Genomic DNA, 14,361 nt, shown 5'->3' with positions numbered 1-14,361 from the left:
TCACTGAGCCAGAACATGGAAGTCCAAACAAGGTACAAAGCTAAACCATCTTCTAAGACAGATATTCTCAGGCAATGGGACAACTTCAAACCACCAGTAAAGTGTTTGAACATTTGAGGTGTAGGAAAATAAGCAAATAAGTGGGAGAATTTTATGAGAGGTACTGAGTAGAGCTTTTAATCTCAGACACCACGTGCAAGCCAGATTTAGAAGAAACAGCAGAAGTGGGAGATTCGAGAGGAGAGAGGCCCCCCTTCTTCGCCCCCACCCCTTTGGCTTAGTGCTGGACTTTCTGGGGTGCAGCTTCAGTGTAGGGAGGAGGGAGAAGCAGCGTTGTGGATGAGCATGGCAAAGCGGAGCCCTGTAAGAAGGGGGCAGACTCAGGAAGCACCAGGCTGTACTTATAAACGAGTCCGCTGACGTCACACAGCTAAGCGTCCGCACAGAACCACACAGAGAAAATGTCAAACCCTGCCAAGAACCTCACGGACAAAATAACTTCTTAGAGTCAATTAGGAAAGTACGCGGTCGTGTTCTAGTTCGGAAAGTGAAGGGTAGTTTATTCTACAAACCTGGACCTGATTTTATTTCACAAACCTCTACACACATGCCTTGGGACCCAGAGAGTTGTTGCTTCTCAACTCACAGCAGCCACTTCAAACCTGTTTTAAAAGAGCGCTTCTTAGCCTGTACAGCCCCCAACACAACGTTCTCTGTGCTCAGCCAGCTCTGGGTATCCTGGGCTCTACTTGCAATCAGCCACCTCAATATGACTTTCTGCTGACCCCTCCAGCTCACAGCACCTTGCTTCCCAGTGGCCAGCAATCACCTCCTTGGAACCAACATCAGTAACTTAATAAAGAGCTTAGGAACCCTTTGTCCCCACCCACCTCCTTTCTTTTAGAAAGTTTGCCAGTTTCCTGGGGCCATAAAAATGAGAGGGGTGGCTGGTCTCCCTCCCCACATGGGCTTCGGTACCATGGAAACCAGGTTCCATGGGGCGCATGTCTTGTCTGCTTACAGCTACAGAGCCATGGCTGCCTCAAAGAGGAAATACACACAGTCTAGCCTAGCAACCTTCACTTGCCGCGGCAAAACCGGTCTGGCCCAGAAGCCCCCCTCTCCTACCCCAATACCGTAAGCAAAGATCCCAGGAACATTGTCTACGGTTCCTGAGAACACAGAGAAAACATGGCTACAGGGCTGGGAGGGCTGGGGTCAGGCAGAAACAGCAGAGGGGCTGGGGCATGTGGCCTGGTGTGCCCCCAAGACACGTTAAACTGCACCTGATGAATAAAACAAGCTGCACCACATACAGAAAAGATGAGAGCGGCCCACCTGTGTCTGTTGAGGGATATTTACAAAGCTTGGATCCCGTGGTCCAACACTGACGAATCGGTTTGCGGGGGAGGTGCTGGGTGTCGAGTAGGCTGTGAAGGGAAGGGACACATGCGTTCAGGAAGCAGCACGAGATTGCACACACAAACAACACCAAAACACACAGTCTCTGAGCCTACGCAGCTGATTAATGCAAACACTGGAGCTAGCGAAGGATCTGGCTAGCAAAGGGAGGGATGGGCAGGGATTGGCTCCCAGGGACCGCTGGGGTTAAATGACATGAAACTGGTGCTCTGAGGAGTCGTCTTCTCCTCCCATCATCCAAATTAGAGCATGCAGGACATTTGCAAAGTGGACTCAGTATGTTAAACATGAGCTCTGGGGTAGAGAGAGAGAGAGACACCCTGGTCTTAGCATCCGGGAGAAAGGAATAAAGTAGGAAAGGGAGGGGCATAGTTCATTTTATAGCCATGCTTTCTCAACTGCTGCAGTTGGGAGAGTCACAAACCAGTTCTGGGCCTCCACAGCTAGAGACGGAAGTGGAGTCTTAAGGGAGGAATGAAGGGACTCTCCAGGAAGGAGGAGGAAACCCAGCTAGAGCAAGCAGCCACTACAGGCCCAGCGGCATGTCTAGAATCTTTATGATACCAGGTGTGCTTAAAACTCCACGTTACCACTTGTCCCTTCCTAGGACCTTTGTGCACAGCACAAACTGGGCTCTCTCTGGGACCTTGGCTAGCACATTAGAGTGCACTATCCTCACTATACATGGGAGGTTTGTTGTTTTATGCTTAGGAGCTTCTTTGATGAAGAAAAGAAAAACAGGGGCCTGTGTGTGTGTGTGTGTGTGTGTGTGTGTGTGTGTGTGTGTGTTACAAATCCAAATATAAGTTTAAGTGTTCCACAAATTCACCTTACCACAAACTCCAAAAATTATTTCACATTCTTCCTTTGTTCTAACATCTTTAGATTGCTATTTAATTATAACTTTTATTTTTAATTCTCTCTCTCTCTCTCTCTCTCTCTCTCTCTGTGTGTGTGTGTGTGTGTGTGTGTGTGTGTGAATATGTACATGCAGATACAAATACTCAAGGAATTCAGAAGAGGGTGTCAGATTCCCTGGCGTTAGAGTTCTGGGTGGTTGTGGACTGCCTGACATGGGTGCTGGAGATGAAACTCGGGTCCTCTGTAAGGGCAGTACCTGTTTCTAACTGCTGAGCTAGCCCCAAATTTCTAAATTATAAAAGCAATTTTGAAAAACTAACTCTAGATATACACTATGTAAGGGGAAAAAGACCTCATAATTTTCACCAGGGCAATCTTGTTTTTGTTGACATCACCTGTTTCTCTCTGAGGTTCTGTTCTGCAGAAGAGTGTCCATGCTTCCTGTTCCCATTCTTAAACACAAAGGGATAGAAATTCTACCAATTTGGCCCAAGTTCTGTTGGTTATGCTGGTAAGAGATGAGCCATTCAGACAGGTCTATGATGGTCACATGGTGTAGCTGAGACCCAGTTAAACTGCTGAGCACAGGATAAACCCCAGAGCCCTCTGAGGTCAGGATAAGATGGTTCTAGCAGCCTTCATCCAATAATGGATTTACATAAAAGGATGGCACTGCTTTGTGTCATACTGTCTATAATGGGGATATGCTGATTTCCTCTGGGCCACTTTTTACACCAGGCAGCTTGAGTGGAGGGCTAGTTCTATATCCAGCCATTACACCAGGCAAGCTTGAGTTACTTGTGCCTCTTAGCCTATGACTTGACTTTGATCCACTTTAGAAAACAGCAAAGGAAAACTGTATATGGAAAATATGGGTTGTAGTTGTCTGGCAGCATAGTTAGCTGCTTCCAGAACACAAAAAGGATGGAGGACGGAGACAAGAAGGAAGCTAGCACTGAAAGGACCGATTAAACCTGTCAGGCAAGGGGGAAAGTACTCTTTTCATTTGTGACTAGGTAGGTGGTCTGCACAGGCACAGAAGTGCATGGAGGTGTGTCTGGGTCCTGCAGCTATGTGAATCACACTGTACTGCAGCGGGAGCCCTTAGTCTGATGGGCCTGGTGAAACAGTGTGCACTGGACAGCTGTTTAGCAAAGGCACACAGCAAGTTTTCTCATGACATTTTTGTCATACTGGTAACATCCCAAACAAGCACACTAACTGACCACAGCATACATGTTAGGGTGTGTATGTGTGTTTTGATATACTGATCACAACAAACTGGCTTAGTTTGGAAAGGCATCTGTATTATGTCTTATTACCAATTTTTGCTTGACTTAAATGTTGACATTATGACTTTTAACTTGTTTTCTCCTCCCATAATCCAAATTGGGACATGCAGGACATTTGCAAAGTATACTTTCTATGTTAAACATGAGCTCTGGGGTAGAGAGATATGCAGTTGGCTGTTTTTTTTTTTTTTTTTTGTTTTTGTTTTTTTACTCTTTGGGGGCCCACCACCCAGCTCCCAAATAAATACACAGAGACTTTTTCTTACTTATGAATGCCTGGCCTTAGCTTGGCTTGTTTCTAGCCAGCTTTTTAAAACTTAAATGATCCCGTTTCTCTTTAACTATGTTTTGTCTCTGGGCTTTTTACCTCTCTTTATTCTATATATCTTTCTTTCCTTCTTACTCTGTGGCTGGCTGTATGGTTGGTGGCTGGCCCCTGGCATCCTCCTCTCCTTCTCCTTTTCTTGCTTCTCCTTCTTCCCTAGATTTCTCCTCCCATTTATTCTTCTTGTCTACCAGCCCCACCCATTTCTCTCTCCTGCCTAGCTATCAGCTCTTTATTAGACCAATTGGGTGTTTTAGGCAGGCAAAGTAACACAGCTTTACAGAGTTAAACAAATGCAACATAAAAGAATGCAACACATCTTTGCATCATTAAACAAATATTCCATAGCATAAACAAATGTAACACATTTTAAACTCATATTCCCACAACAGAGATATATGCCCTGGTCTTAGTGCCAGGGAGAAAGGAATGAGGTAGGACTTCATTTCTTTGAATGAAGTCTTAGTCACAATCTAGTATTCAGAACAACTCAGAGGGCCTTTGATGCTCCAAAGGGTTACTCAAGTGCCACAGTTTATTCTGCTTATTAAAAAAAAGACAGTGGTGGTGAGACAGGTGGTAGTGTGTTCACATTTATTTATCCTGAGAACTTTGGATGCCAAAGCTGTAGTCTAGTGCCTAGGAAACATGATTCTACAGAAAGGCAACTTCTGGGTACATTTACAGACAGAAAACACAAGGGAAGAAAGGAAGGAGGGAAAGAAAGAGAGGGAGGAGGAAGCAAGGAGGGGAGGAAGGAAGGAAGAAAGGGGTTCTGATCCTCTTCTGAATTATAGCTATAACAGGCAGAAGCTCAACCCTAAAAGGATGTTAGTTCCTGGAAAGATGACAGAAGTTGAATTTGATTTCTTTCAATGAAACCATGGAATTAGGGACTTGTATTACTGAGCAAAAATCTCAGCTGAGAGTTAAAAAATAAACATATGTCATAGCAAATCAATTATATACACACAGACAAGAGTCTCCAAAATGATCAGAACATCAGGGAAAGATGAGTGATGTGGTATTTAACTACACATAACTGTGTCACAATGCTGCTATAGCATATGCATAGCTTTCTTGATAATTTTTGTCCTATTCATAAGACCAATAACCAGACGCTATGGGAAGAGCTTTGGGAAATCATGAAATCTGGAAAACAGATATGAGGGACTGCTGTAACATTTTGAGACTTTTGAAGGAAAGAACCAGGGGTAACTAATGACTGTCTTTATTCCATTTTAGCCACAGAATCTTATTTTAAAAGTCCTTGTTTAAAATCGAATTACTATTCATTGGGTGGCTTCTGAAATAAAGTGAGTGCTTTTTGTTTTCAGACATTTTACTGACATTGCCATGGCCAGTTTCCCTAACACCGTGGAAGAATGTTTTATTAGCTGCTACCAGCTCTTTTTTGGCATTATCTGATGACATTTCCCCTTTTTTCTAGTGTATTTCTTCATATTATCCAAGAATTTTAGTTCGGCCTTTACCATATAGTCTTAAGTAATAAAATTAAAATCATGTTGTTTTTCCTGCCCCTTCCCCAATCTCCTGGGCTCCTCCTTTTCATATGCATGTCTAATCCCATACTCCTTCAGGAAGGACGAGTACCCTCTTGCCATTGTAAGAACAAAGGGGCAAATGGTTCAAGAATCAATCTCTCTCTCTCTCTCTCTCTCTCTCTCTCTCTCTCTCTCTCTCTCTCTCTCTCTCAGCAACAGTTTTACAGGGCCCCTGGGAATGCTGGAATCCGTGAGGTAGACTTGATGGTAGACAAAGAGTAGAGAGACCCCCATCAACACTGCTCTTCACACCGCTGCAGGCATCCCTGAGGACTTAGCTTCCAACTCTCAGCAATGGGTACAGTAAAAAGGGAGTAAATAGAGTTACAGTTGGTGTGCTGGCCTCTTTTTCTGAATAAGCAAGAACAAGGGACACACGTGGAACTGCAGGAACCCTGACCAAGTGACACTTGCTCATGCTGTTAAGAATTTGGCAGGTATATTTTTGAATGGAGGTTATCACTATCCCATCTTTGGAAAAAAAACCTAGAAAGATGTCACTATGAGGATATCTGTTATCAAAGTCAACTGATACTTCACACAGAGTCTCCCAAATCTGACAAATTAGCAAACTCAATTTGTGCTGCTCCTTTGGAACTAGGTAGACGGTTTTAAGGTCTAGTTTAGCAACTGAAACGTGATACGGAAGGTGGGAAAGGAAGACAGCCTGGCTTCCCGTGCACTGTGTGATGGCAAATGGGCCCCTCTTTGACAATGAAGATTGGTCTGCATCCATAGGCTCTCCAAGGAGGCTGAGTGGTGCTTTTCCTCGGGGCTGAGCTGCTTGCTGGTGGTGGCTAGGGACAAATAAGCACAGGGTGGGATCTTTCAGCAAAAGAAATAATGCAAGAGACCAGGGGAACTTACTCCCAGATGCTAGACTCCACCCTTGCAGGTGGGCCCACCTTCTGCTGGAAAGTGTGAAGAGAGAATGGTCTCTTGTTTCATCACAGACACCAACTTTATGAAAGTTGGCAAACACTCTCTGTCTTCATTTGCTTAGATCCACCCAGTCTAATGTCGGGAGTCCACCAGAGAGTTATTTTAACGTAGTCATATGTTCTCTCCCCCTAAAAGATGCTTATCTGCACACTTGCCATATGCCAGGCTCTGTTCTGCACACTGTTGCATACAAAGGTGACAAAGAAACTTGCTATCCTCGGATGTCAGAGCCGACTGAGGAAATGCAAGTTTAGAAAATGAGCACGAGAGTCTCAAAGTAATGCGGATAATCTGTGGGCTGTTAAAAGACAGACAGTGGCACCTGGAAGAGGAAAAGGAAGTAGTTTTAGAGGAGACGGAGATGGCTTGTGAGATGTGTGTGAGGGAGTGGGGTCGACAGGTTCCTGGAGACAGGACATCCCAGAGGAAGAAGCCTAAGCCGGGGAGGAAGGATGCGACCTCAAAATGATGTTTTGCCATTTGCAAAGAGAAGGGTGATTTTGAAGGGTTGGAAACTGGGATGTTTGAAAAATGCAGGGGAAGAGGTTCATGAAGTTAATTTTCTTTTGAAAGGAAGAAATAAGTTACAGGATAAACAAAGACAATGTATTTTGGTTCCTAGTACAACCGTCAGAGAAGACCCCACTTGGGACCTTTCCCTTCTTATCCCGCACACTAATGCACAGCTCTCACATTCTCATGTTCAGAAACTCATTTTGGGGTTTTCCTCAAAACTTCAGTTTCACTGAAAAGACTGCTGTGATTTTACGACCTGCCCAGGGAATGTCCTAGTTCCTGGAACAAGGGTAAGCCAAGCAAGTTTGGAATACAGACTTAGAATACCAAGTCTTCAAACAACTGCAATATTATTAAATGATTCTCAGCCACACTGGACCATGAAGGATGTTGATAAGTTGCAAACTGAAGCACCTCATTAAATAGTGTCCCCAAATTTTAACTTCTGTTATATTTCATAGTGTGTGTGGGGGGTGGGGGTGGGGGTGGGGGGTGGATAAAAAAAATTCCATTTTGAAAAGAATACTGAAAGTATTAGAAAAGAGATCAGCTAATTTATAAAGGAAACCACCACTACTGAATTCATTTATGGATTTGAACAGCAGATTGCTTCAAGGTCACGAGAGAATGCTGGAGAGTATCAGAGCCTTCCTGTGTCAAATAAATCTACTGGTATGAACAAGTATGCAGGACGTGAGTTTGTCTTATTAACATCACATATCTGGGGAGAGCAATAGTTGTTTTAAGTCTTTTGAGAGTCAGAGATGTAGAGAGCTTCCTATGCACGGGTGGGTATTGTTAGGTCTCATCTTGCATTTTTGAAATCTAGGAGATAACCATTCCAAGTTTCCACAATTTGGATCATCTCTGTGCAGCCAGTTATCTCATTCTATTATCTCTGCCAATCTTTTATCTTCACAAACAAGTTTCAACAAAGAAACACAGCCCTCGGGGCTTGAAATTAAAGACTCCTATCACTGGTAAGTTATTACGGAACAACATACCCGCAAGCTCCCTTCCCGGAAAGCTAATGAACTCTAACTTTAATATATTAGCATTACTAACATGTACAGTAACAATGTGCATGACATGTCTATGGGCCTCCGGCCCACAAACGGCAGGGAAGGAGTCAACTCAGCCAGATGGCTTTGCTCTCGGTATTTTTGGTTGCATAGAGGCTCCTCAGTGCTGGCAGGAAGATCGGAGGCACAGGTTACGATGTGTACACAGAGAGAGGAGGAATGGAGGGACTTTTAACCTGAAGATGACCTGGCCTCATATTACTGAAATCTGTGTGAAAATGTGGCACTTTCTCACAAATGTTTCCAGCACTGTCCCTACTCAAACTGACCATAATTTTCTTCTTCTTCTTTTTAAAATCATAATTGCAAAGGAGAATAGGCTTTGTTTCAGTTTATTTCTGATGGCTAGCCTAAATCCTGTAACTGTCATTTATTTTTGTATCAATGCTGTGTGTTGCTCCAATTGATAGGACATATTTATTGATCCAAGGAGAGTCTGTGTATGAGTAGGCACAGGTGAAAGTTAGATTAAACAGCACGCGGAATAGACCCTGGATTCAGCTGGGGTTGGCTAAAGAAAGAAACGTGGATCGATATATTGGCTCATTCTCCCTTGAAACGCTTCTGCAACCTCTCAGAAGGCGGTGTAACTCTGGAAACCTACTCATGGGAATTTATCTTCAGCAGACAATAAAAATACTGATAAAGATTTATGCTCCAAGATGTTCATTACAGTATTGCCTGTAAGAGTGACAAACTGGAACCAACTGAGGAGGTAATGCCTCATCCAGACAGTGGAGCATTCTAGAGAAATTCGTGTCTTCAAACAGCAACTAATAACATCACAAGATGCTTGCAACATGAAATAAAAATCACCTTACAAGGCTGTAATATGTTCATGTACACACCTATGTACACACCTATATACATATTATACTCAATTAGGGCTGAAATACAAACAGAAAATGGGTGGGAAATAAGTTAAAGTGATTACCTCTGAAGAATGGGGTGGTGGACACTTTAAAATACCTTCTAGTGACATTTCTCTGTTTCTTTTCCTCTAGATAGGGTCTTGCTATGCAGCCCAGGATGGCCTGTAACTTAGGATGGACTTGCCTCAGGGTCCCAAGTCTGAGATGATAGACATTCCTCACTATGACTGGATCCTTCCAGTAATTTTTAATCGTAAGTAAAATGAGCACAAATGAAACTTGAAAACCAAAAATACTACTTTTTTTTAAAAAAAAAAAAGGGCAGCGAGATGTAGAAAATAAAGGTAGAGCTAGAAAATCTTGGAATCTAGAATCTGTTTGATTTTTTGGTTGTTTTGAGACAGGGTCTCCATATGGAGCACAGGCTGGCTTCAAACTCACAGTTCTGCTATAGTCTATGTAGTGCTACCATGCCCAGCTTGCTCTACTTGGTTCCTATTAGAAAGATGATCTTTGCAGCCAGTTAACCTCTCCCAATATCTGTATGTAAAGAGGTGAGGATAGTGAGTGTTGTTTGCTGTACTCTCCTTTTATCTGAATGTCTAACAGGCTGCCCTCTCGACAGAACAGTCCAGAGTGAGGTGAGGAAGATTTTTTCAGAAAGATAGAAAGTTTGGATTCCTCTGTGCTTTGGGAGAAAACATTTGAAGAAAAAATGTGCTATCATTTACTCTGGGCTCACTGATTCTAAAATTTGAGACTGGGGGCATTTATTATACTCACAAGATATTTGTCTCCCAACAATTAAAAATGTACTCATACCTCTTAAGAGGTGATGCTATAATGAGACTTGTCACACTTTGTAAGGGTATAAATTGCATAAACCTTGCAAACAATTTGGTAATGTGTCTCAAGAGGAGAGCTGCTTCACTTGTTTAGTAACCCACTTCCAGCACTGCAGCCCAGGGAGATGATGAGGCCTGAGGACCAAAATGTGTGTTCAGGGATACAGGCCCTATTCCATAAGGATGCTGACAGTGGATGTCTAAATGGAAGGACATGGGTACAAACTGTTTAAAATCGCATTTCTTAACTTTCTTATAAACAAGATATAATATTCTCGTTAAGAAAGCAGTACATAGACATGTTCAATATGATCAAAAGCATTCCGTGTATGTCTACAAATCAAAGATGCATAAATACACGCTATAAAAGGATGGGAAGAAAAGTACAGTGTTGATAGAGGCTGATTATGAAGAACATAACCTTCTTTTTTATATTTTCCTGTTTTTGAAGTTTCCTGCAATGCCATCTACTATCTTTAAAAAGAAATTCTTGAACCTCACGTGTCATCTCAAAAAGGAAAAAGGAAAAAAAAACCTATGGCAAATACAGAGTTAAACTGGTTATGGTTATAAATATGGATACAGCCCTCCATTTCATTCTCTTTTCAAGACTGCCCCCCTCCCCTTAATTGAACTCAGAACCTTGTATATATTGGGCAAGTACTCTAGCACTGAGCTGCCCATCCCTTCAATTCTCATCTTAGTGTCTTTTCCCATGCTCTGGGTCCTGGCTTTTCATCTAACCCAGTGCTAGTATTCTTGAAATGATAAAAACACGTTTTTATGAGGTGTCTTAGAATGTTCAAAGGAAAATCACAATATCACACCTGTCAACATGTTATATGTTTTGGCAGAGCAGAAAGCACTGGGCCTTGGAGCTCAAGAGACTCAAGTTTAGACATTAGCTCAGTTTCATTCTCTTAGAGCAGATCTCACAATTCCACCTTACAGTTATAATAACTGTACCTAGTGCATTTGGAAACAACCTACCCAGTACCTGGAAGTCACTAACATTTTTTCCTTTCCTTTGCAATTAACATATTTTTAAAAAATTACATATATTTAGTGTGTGTGTGTGAGAGAGAGTGTGTGTGAGTGTGCGTGTGCACATGCGCATGTGCACATGCGCAGGCCTCAACACATGTTTGGAGGTCACAGAACAACTTGCAGGAGCTGGCTTTTTCCTTCTATCACGTGGATCCCACATTGTCAGGCTTTATGGCAAGTTCCCTTTCCCACTGAGCTATCTTGCTGGCCCCCTTTTGCAAATGAAAACATTAAAAAAAAATAGACTGTATACAAAATAAAATGCTCTAAAAAAATGATAACAAATTACTATTGAAGATAGTGTATCCATCTGTATGCTGGGGATACCTAAGCAATGCCTGCTGTGAATGAAATGTAGACCTTATACTGAAGTCTCTCAGAAGGGGAAAATATTATTCTTTATCAAAGATAGCATATTTTGTTATTATGCTCAGGGGCCAAAGAAAGGATTTGGTGTATGAGCAAGACTGTGAGAAGATCATTAGGCAAATACTTTTAAACATAGAGAAATAATTATATTTTATAAAAGAGCAAATCAAAAGTTAGTATCGTTGGTTTCTATCAGGGGAGGCTCTCCCCATATCCCTGTCTCTTTCCTCCAGTTATTAATTCTCATCCCTCCAGTCTGAGGCAGTGTTCAGCACAGGTCATATCTCTCAGGACCCTCTCCCACATAAGCAGATATCAAAGGCTCTTCCATTAGTCTCAATAAGCTTGTCTATATTTAAAGAGTCCCTATGCATAACAGTTATATTGGTGGATGTTCAGGTTATCAATCTCCCATTATAACTGATGCTTCAATGAATGCTTTAGGTATAGCTTTGCTCATATATCCAAATACATGTGTGGCTTATATTTAAGATGTATGCATGTATTTATGATTTTATACAGAAATATTGAATACTTATGGATAAACGCTATAATTTCTCTCTCTCTCTCTCTCTCTCTCTCTCTCTCACACACACACACACACACACACACACACACACACACACACACACACGCACATTCGTTCTAGGAAGAGGCTAAACCATTTAAAGTCCTCCAATGGCCTGAGAGGGGCCTGTTTTCCATTTGCATCATGTTAAGATACTTTTTGATCTTTGCTAATCTGATAGGTATAAACCTTTAAAGTTTTCATTTACATTGCTTTACATCACACAAATTAGAAGCCTTTCTAACATCTTGCTTTTCTTTCTTTATGTGCCTTCTTGTATTTATTTGATTGTTGATCTTTCTGATCCTGATTTGAAAAGCATGTATTAAGTATTTTGGCCTTTTGTCACAAATGCTGAAAATATTTTCTTCATATTATATTTTTTAATTTGCTCTGGGTATTTTTCCCCTGCATATAATTTTTGAAAATTTTAGTACTGAGCTTGTTGATTTTTTCTTTGATGAATGCTTGGTGGATACATTTTGTATTTTTCAGAGAGGCCATCCTCTCTTAAATATTATAAACAAAACTGTACTGTGGTTTTTTAAAGATGTGTGGGTCAACTTTTTAATGCTTTTTATTTGTTTGTTTTGGCCCCAGATGAAATTTATTTTTGTGGAAGAAATATTTTTCCAGATGGCTACTCAGCTGTCCCAGTACACTCTACTGAATACTGGATTTTTCTCTTTAGATGCCACTCTCTTCATAGAATAAACTCTATGTATTTGGGCCTTGTGGTGGCTTCAGTAAGAATGACTCGTATTTGAAAGCTTGGTCCACAGCTGACAGAACTGTTTGGGAAGGATTAGGAGGTGTGGCCTTGTTGGAGGAAGTGTGTCACTGGGAGTCAGCTTTGCAGTTTCAAAAGCCCATACCATTCCCCAACCCCCCCACTCCCTTTAACTTGCAGATGAGGATGCTTATAAGCTCTCAGCTACTGCCCCAGCACCATGCCTCCCACCATGATGATCATGGACTAAGCCTCTGAAACGGTAAGCAAGTACCCAGTTAAATGCTTTTTAAAAACAAGCTGCCATAGTCATGGTATCTCTTCACAGCAGTAGAACACTAACTAAAACTGGCCTCATTCATAATCCCCTAATGCAGAAGAATATAAAAACCAGACTCTAATGCAGAAACTGGGAGTGGTGGCTTATGCCTGTCATCCCAGAACAAAGGAGGAAGGGGAATGTCAAAAGTTCAAGGCCAGCCTGGGCTACACAGTGAGTTCTAGGCCAGCCTGAGCTACATAGCAAGATGGTCTCTGTCTCTCTCTGTCTCTCTGTCTCTCTGTGTGTGTGTGTGTGTCTGTCTGTCTGTCTCTCTCTCTCTCACACACACACATACACATGCTGATAACAGAAGTACTAGTAAAGAGATTAAAATTAATTTGGAAATGGATAAAATAAGTTTTGCTCCACATCAGGCATTGATTTGAGAGGAAGCAAAAATGGCAGGGAGGTCGTCTTTGGGATTGTTCTCTCTTTCTTAGGGAGGTCTTTGGGATTGTTCTGGCTCTCACTTAGGGAGGTCTTTGGGATTGTTCTGTCTCTTGCTTAGGGAGGTTTTTGGGATTGTCCTGTCTCTTGCTTAGGGAGGTCTTTGGGATTGTTCTGTCTCTTCCTTAGGGAGGTCTTTGGGATTGTCCTGTCTCTTGTTTGGGAGGTCTTTGGGATTGTTCTGGCTCTTGCTTAGGGAGGTCTTCGGGATTGTTCTGTCTCTTCCTTAGGGTGACAGTTCCAAGAATCTGTGGTGTTATAAAACTTCACAGGACTTTATGCCAAAGAGAATTTTATTAAGTAAACACTTTAAAATTTAGAACAGAATAATATAGTCTAGACATAAGTTGCGTAAAAAGTGATTTGTGAAGTGAATCCATAAACTTTGTTTTCACTTACCTATAATCTACCATTTCTCTAAAAGATGGAGCATCATCATGATGCCTTTCCCCAAATCTTTTGCTTTCTCTTCTCTGCTAATAAGACATACTCATACGTAAGTACCAACGACTTAGATTTTCTGTTTCTCCACACAGAGTTTTTACTGCCTTAGAAAAGGAAGTTTTAGGCTATTCCACAGAGTCTCATGCCACAGAACAACATAGGAGCTCCAGTTTCAAGGTGGTTGGGTGTGAATCATGTTTCGGGAACATTTGGCTGACTGGCCTTCAAAAGGTTACCTTATCTCTCCATTCTGTCTTCTCTTTCTCAATCAGTTTAACCTGAAGCCTTCCTTCAGGAGTTCATGTGAGGGTGAAAGGGGGTATTACACATAGAAGGATTCTGAAGGTACCTGACTCTGGTGAAAGCCCTCTCAAGCACCTGTCCCTAAGCTGCCTTGGTCATCTGAGAAGACAGAACCTCCACTGAGAGGAAAACCCCCATCAGACTGATCTGTGGGCAAAGCTATTGGAAATTTCTTTGATTAATGATTAATGTAAGAGGGTCCAGCCCATTGTATGTGGTACTACCCTTAGGCAAATGCTCCAGCATTACATAAGAAAGCAGGCTGGTCAAGCCATGAAGAGTAAGCCAGTAAGCAGTATTCTTCCATGGCCTCTGCTTCAGTCCTTACCTCTGTGTTCCTGCCTTAATTTCCTGCCCTGACTTCCTTTTATGAAGAACTGTGATGTGAAACTGTAAGCTGAAATAAACC

General features: G+C 42.0%; 1 protein-coding gene across 3 annotated transcripts in view; it reads right to left on the bottom strand.

The window, feature by feature from the left end:
* Nfia (nuclear factor I A) overlaps positions 1-14,361 on the bottom strand; it is a 344,021-nt gene that overhangs the window by 30,369 nt on the left and 299,291 nt on the right. For 2 of the 3 annotated variants that reach the window (XM_059254554.1, XM_059254553.1), the window contains exon 10: positions 1,339-1,430. The exons of the other annotated variant lie outside the window; for it this stretch is intronic. In XM_059254554.1, the coding sequence (XP_059110537.1) occupies positions 1,339-1,430 (92 nt within the window). The remainder of the gene's footprint in view (positions 1-1,338; positions 1,431-14,361) is intronic. 3 annotated transcript variants of the gene reach the window in all.

This window comes from Peromyscus eremicus, chromosome 2, assembly GCF_949786415.1.
Source record: "Peromyscus eremicus chromosome 2, PerEre_H2_v1, whole genome shotgun sequence".
NCBI lineage: Eukaryota > Metazoa > Chordata > Mammalia > Rodentia > Cricetidae > Peromyscus > Peromyscus eremicus.
This window is presented reverse-complemented; position numbering and strand designations above follow the sequence as displayed.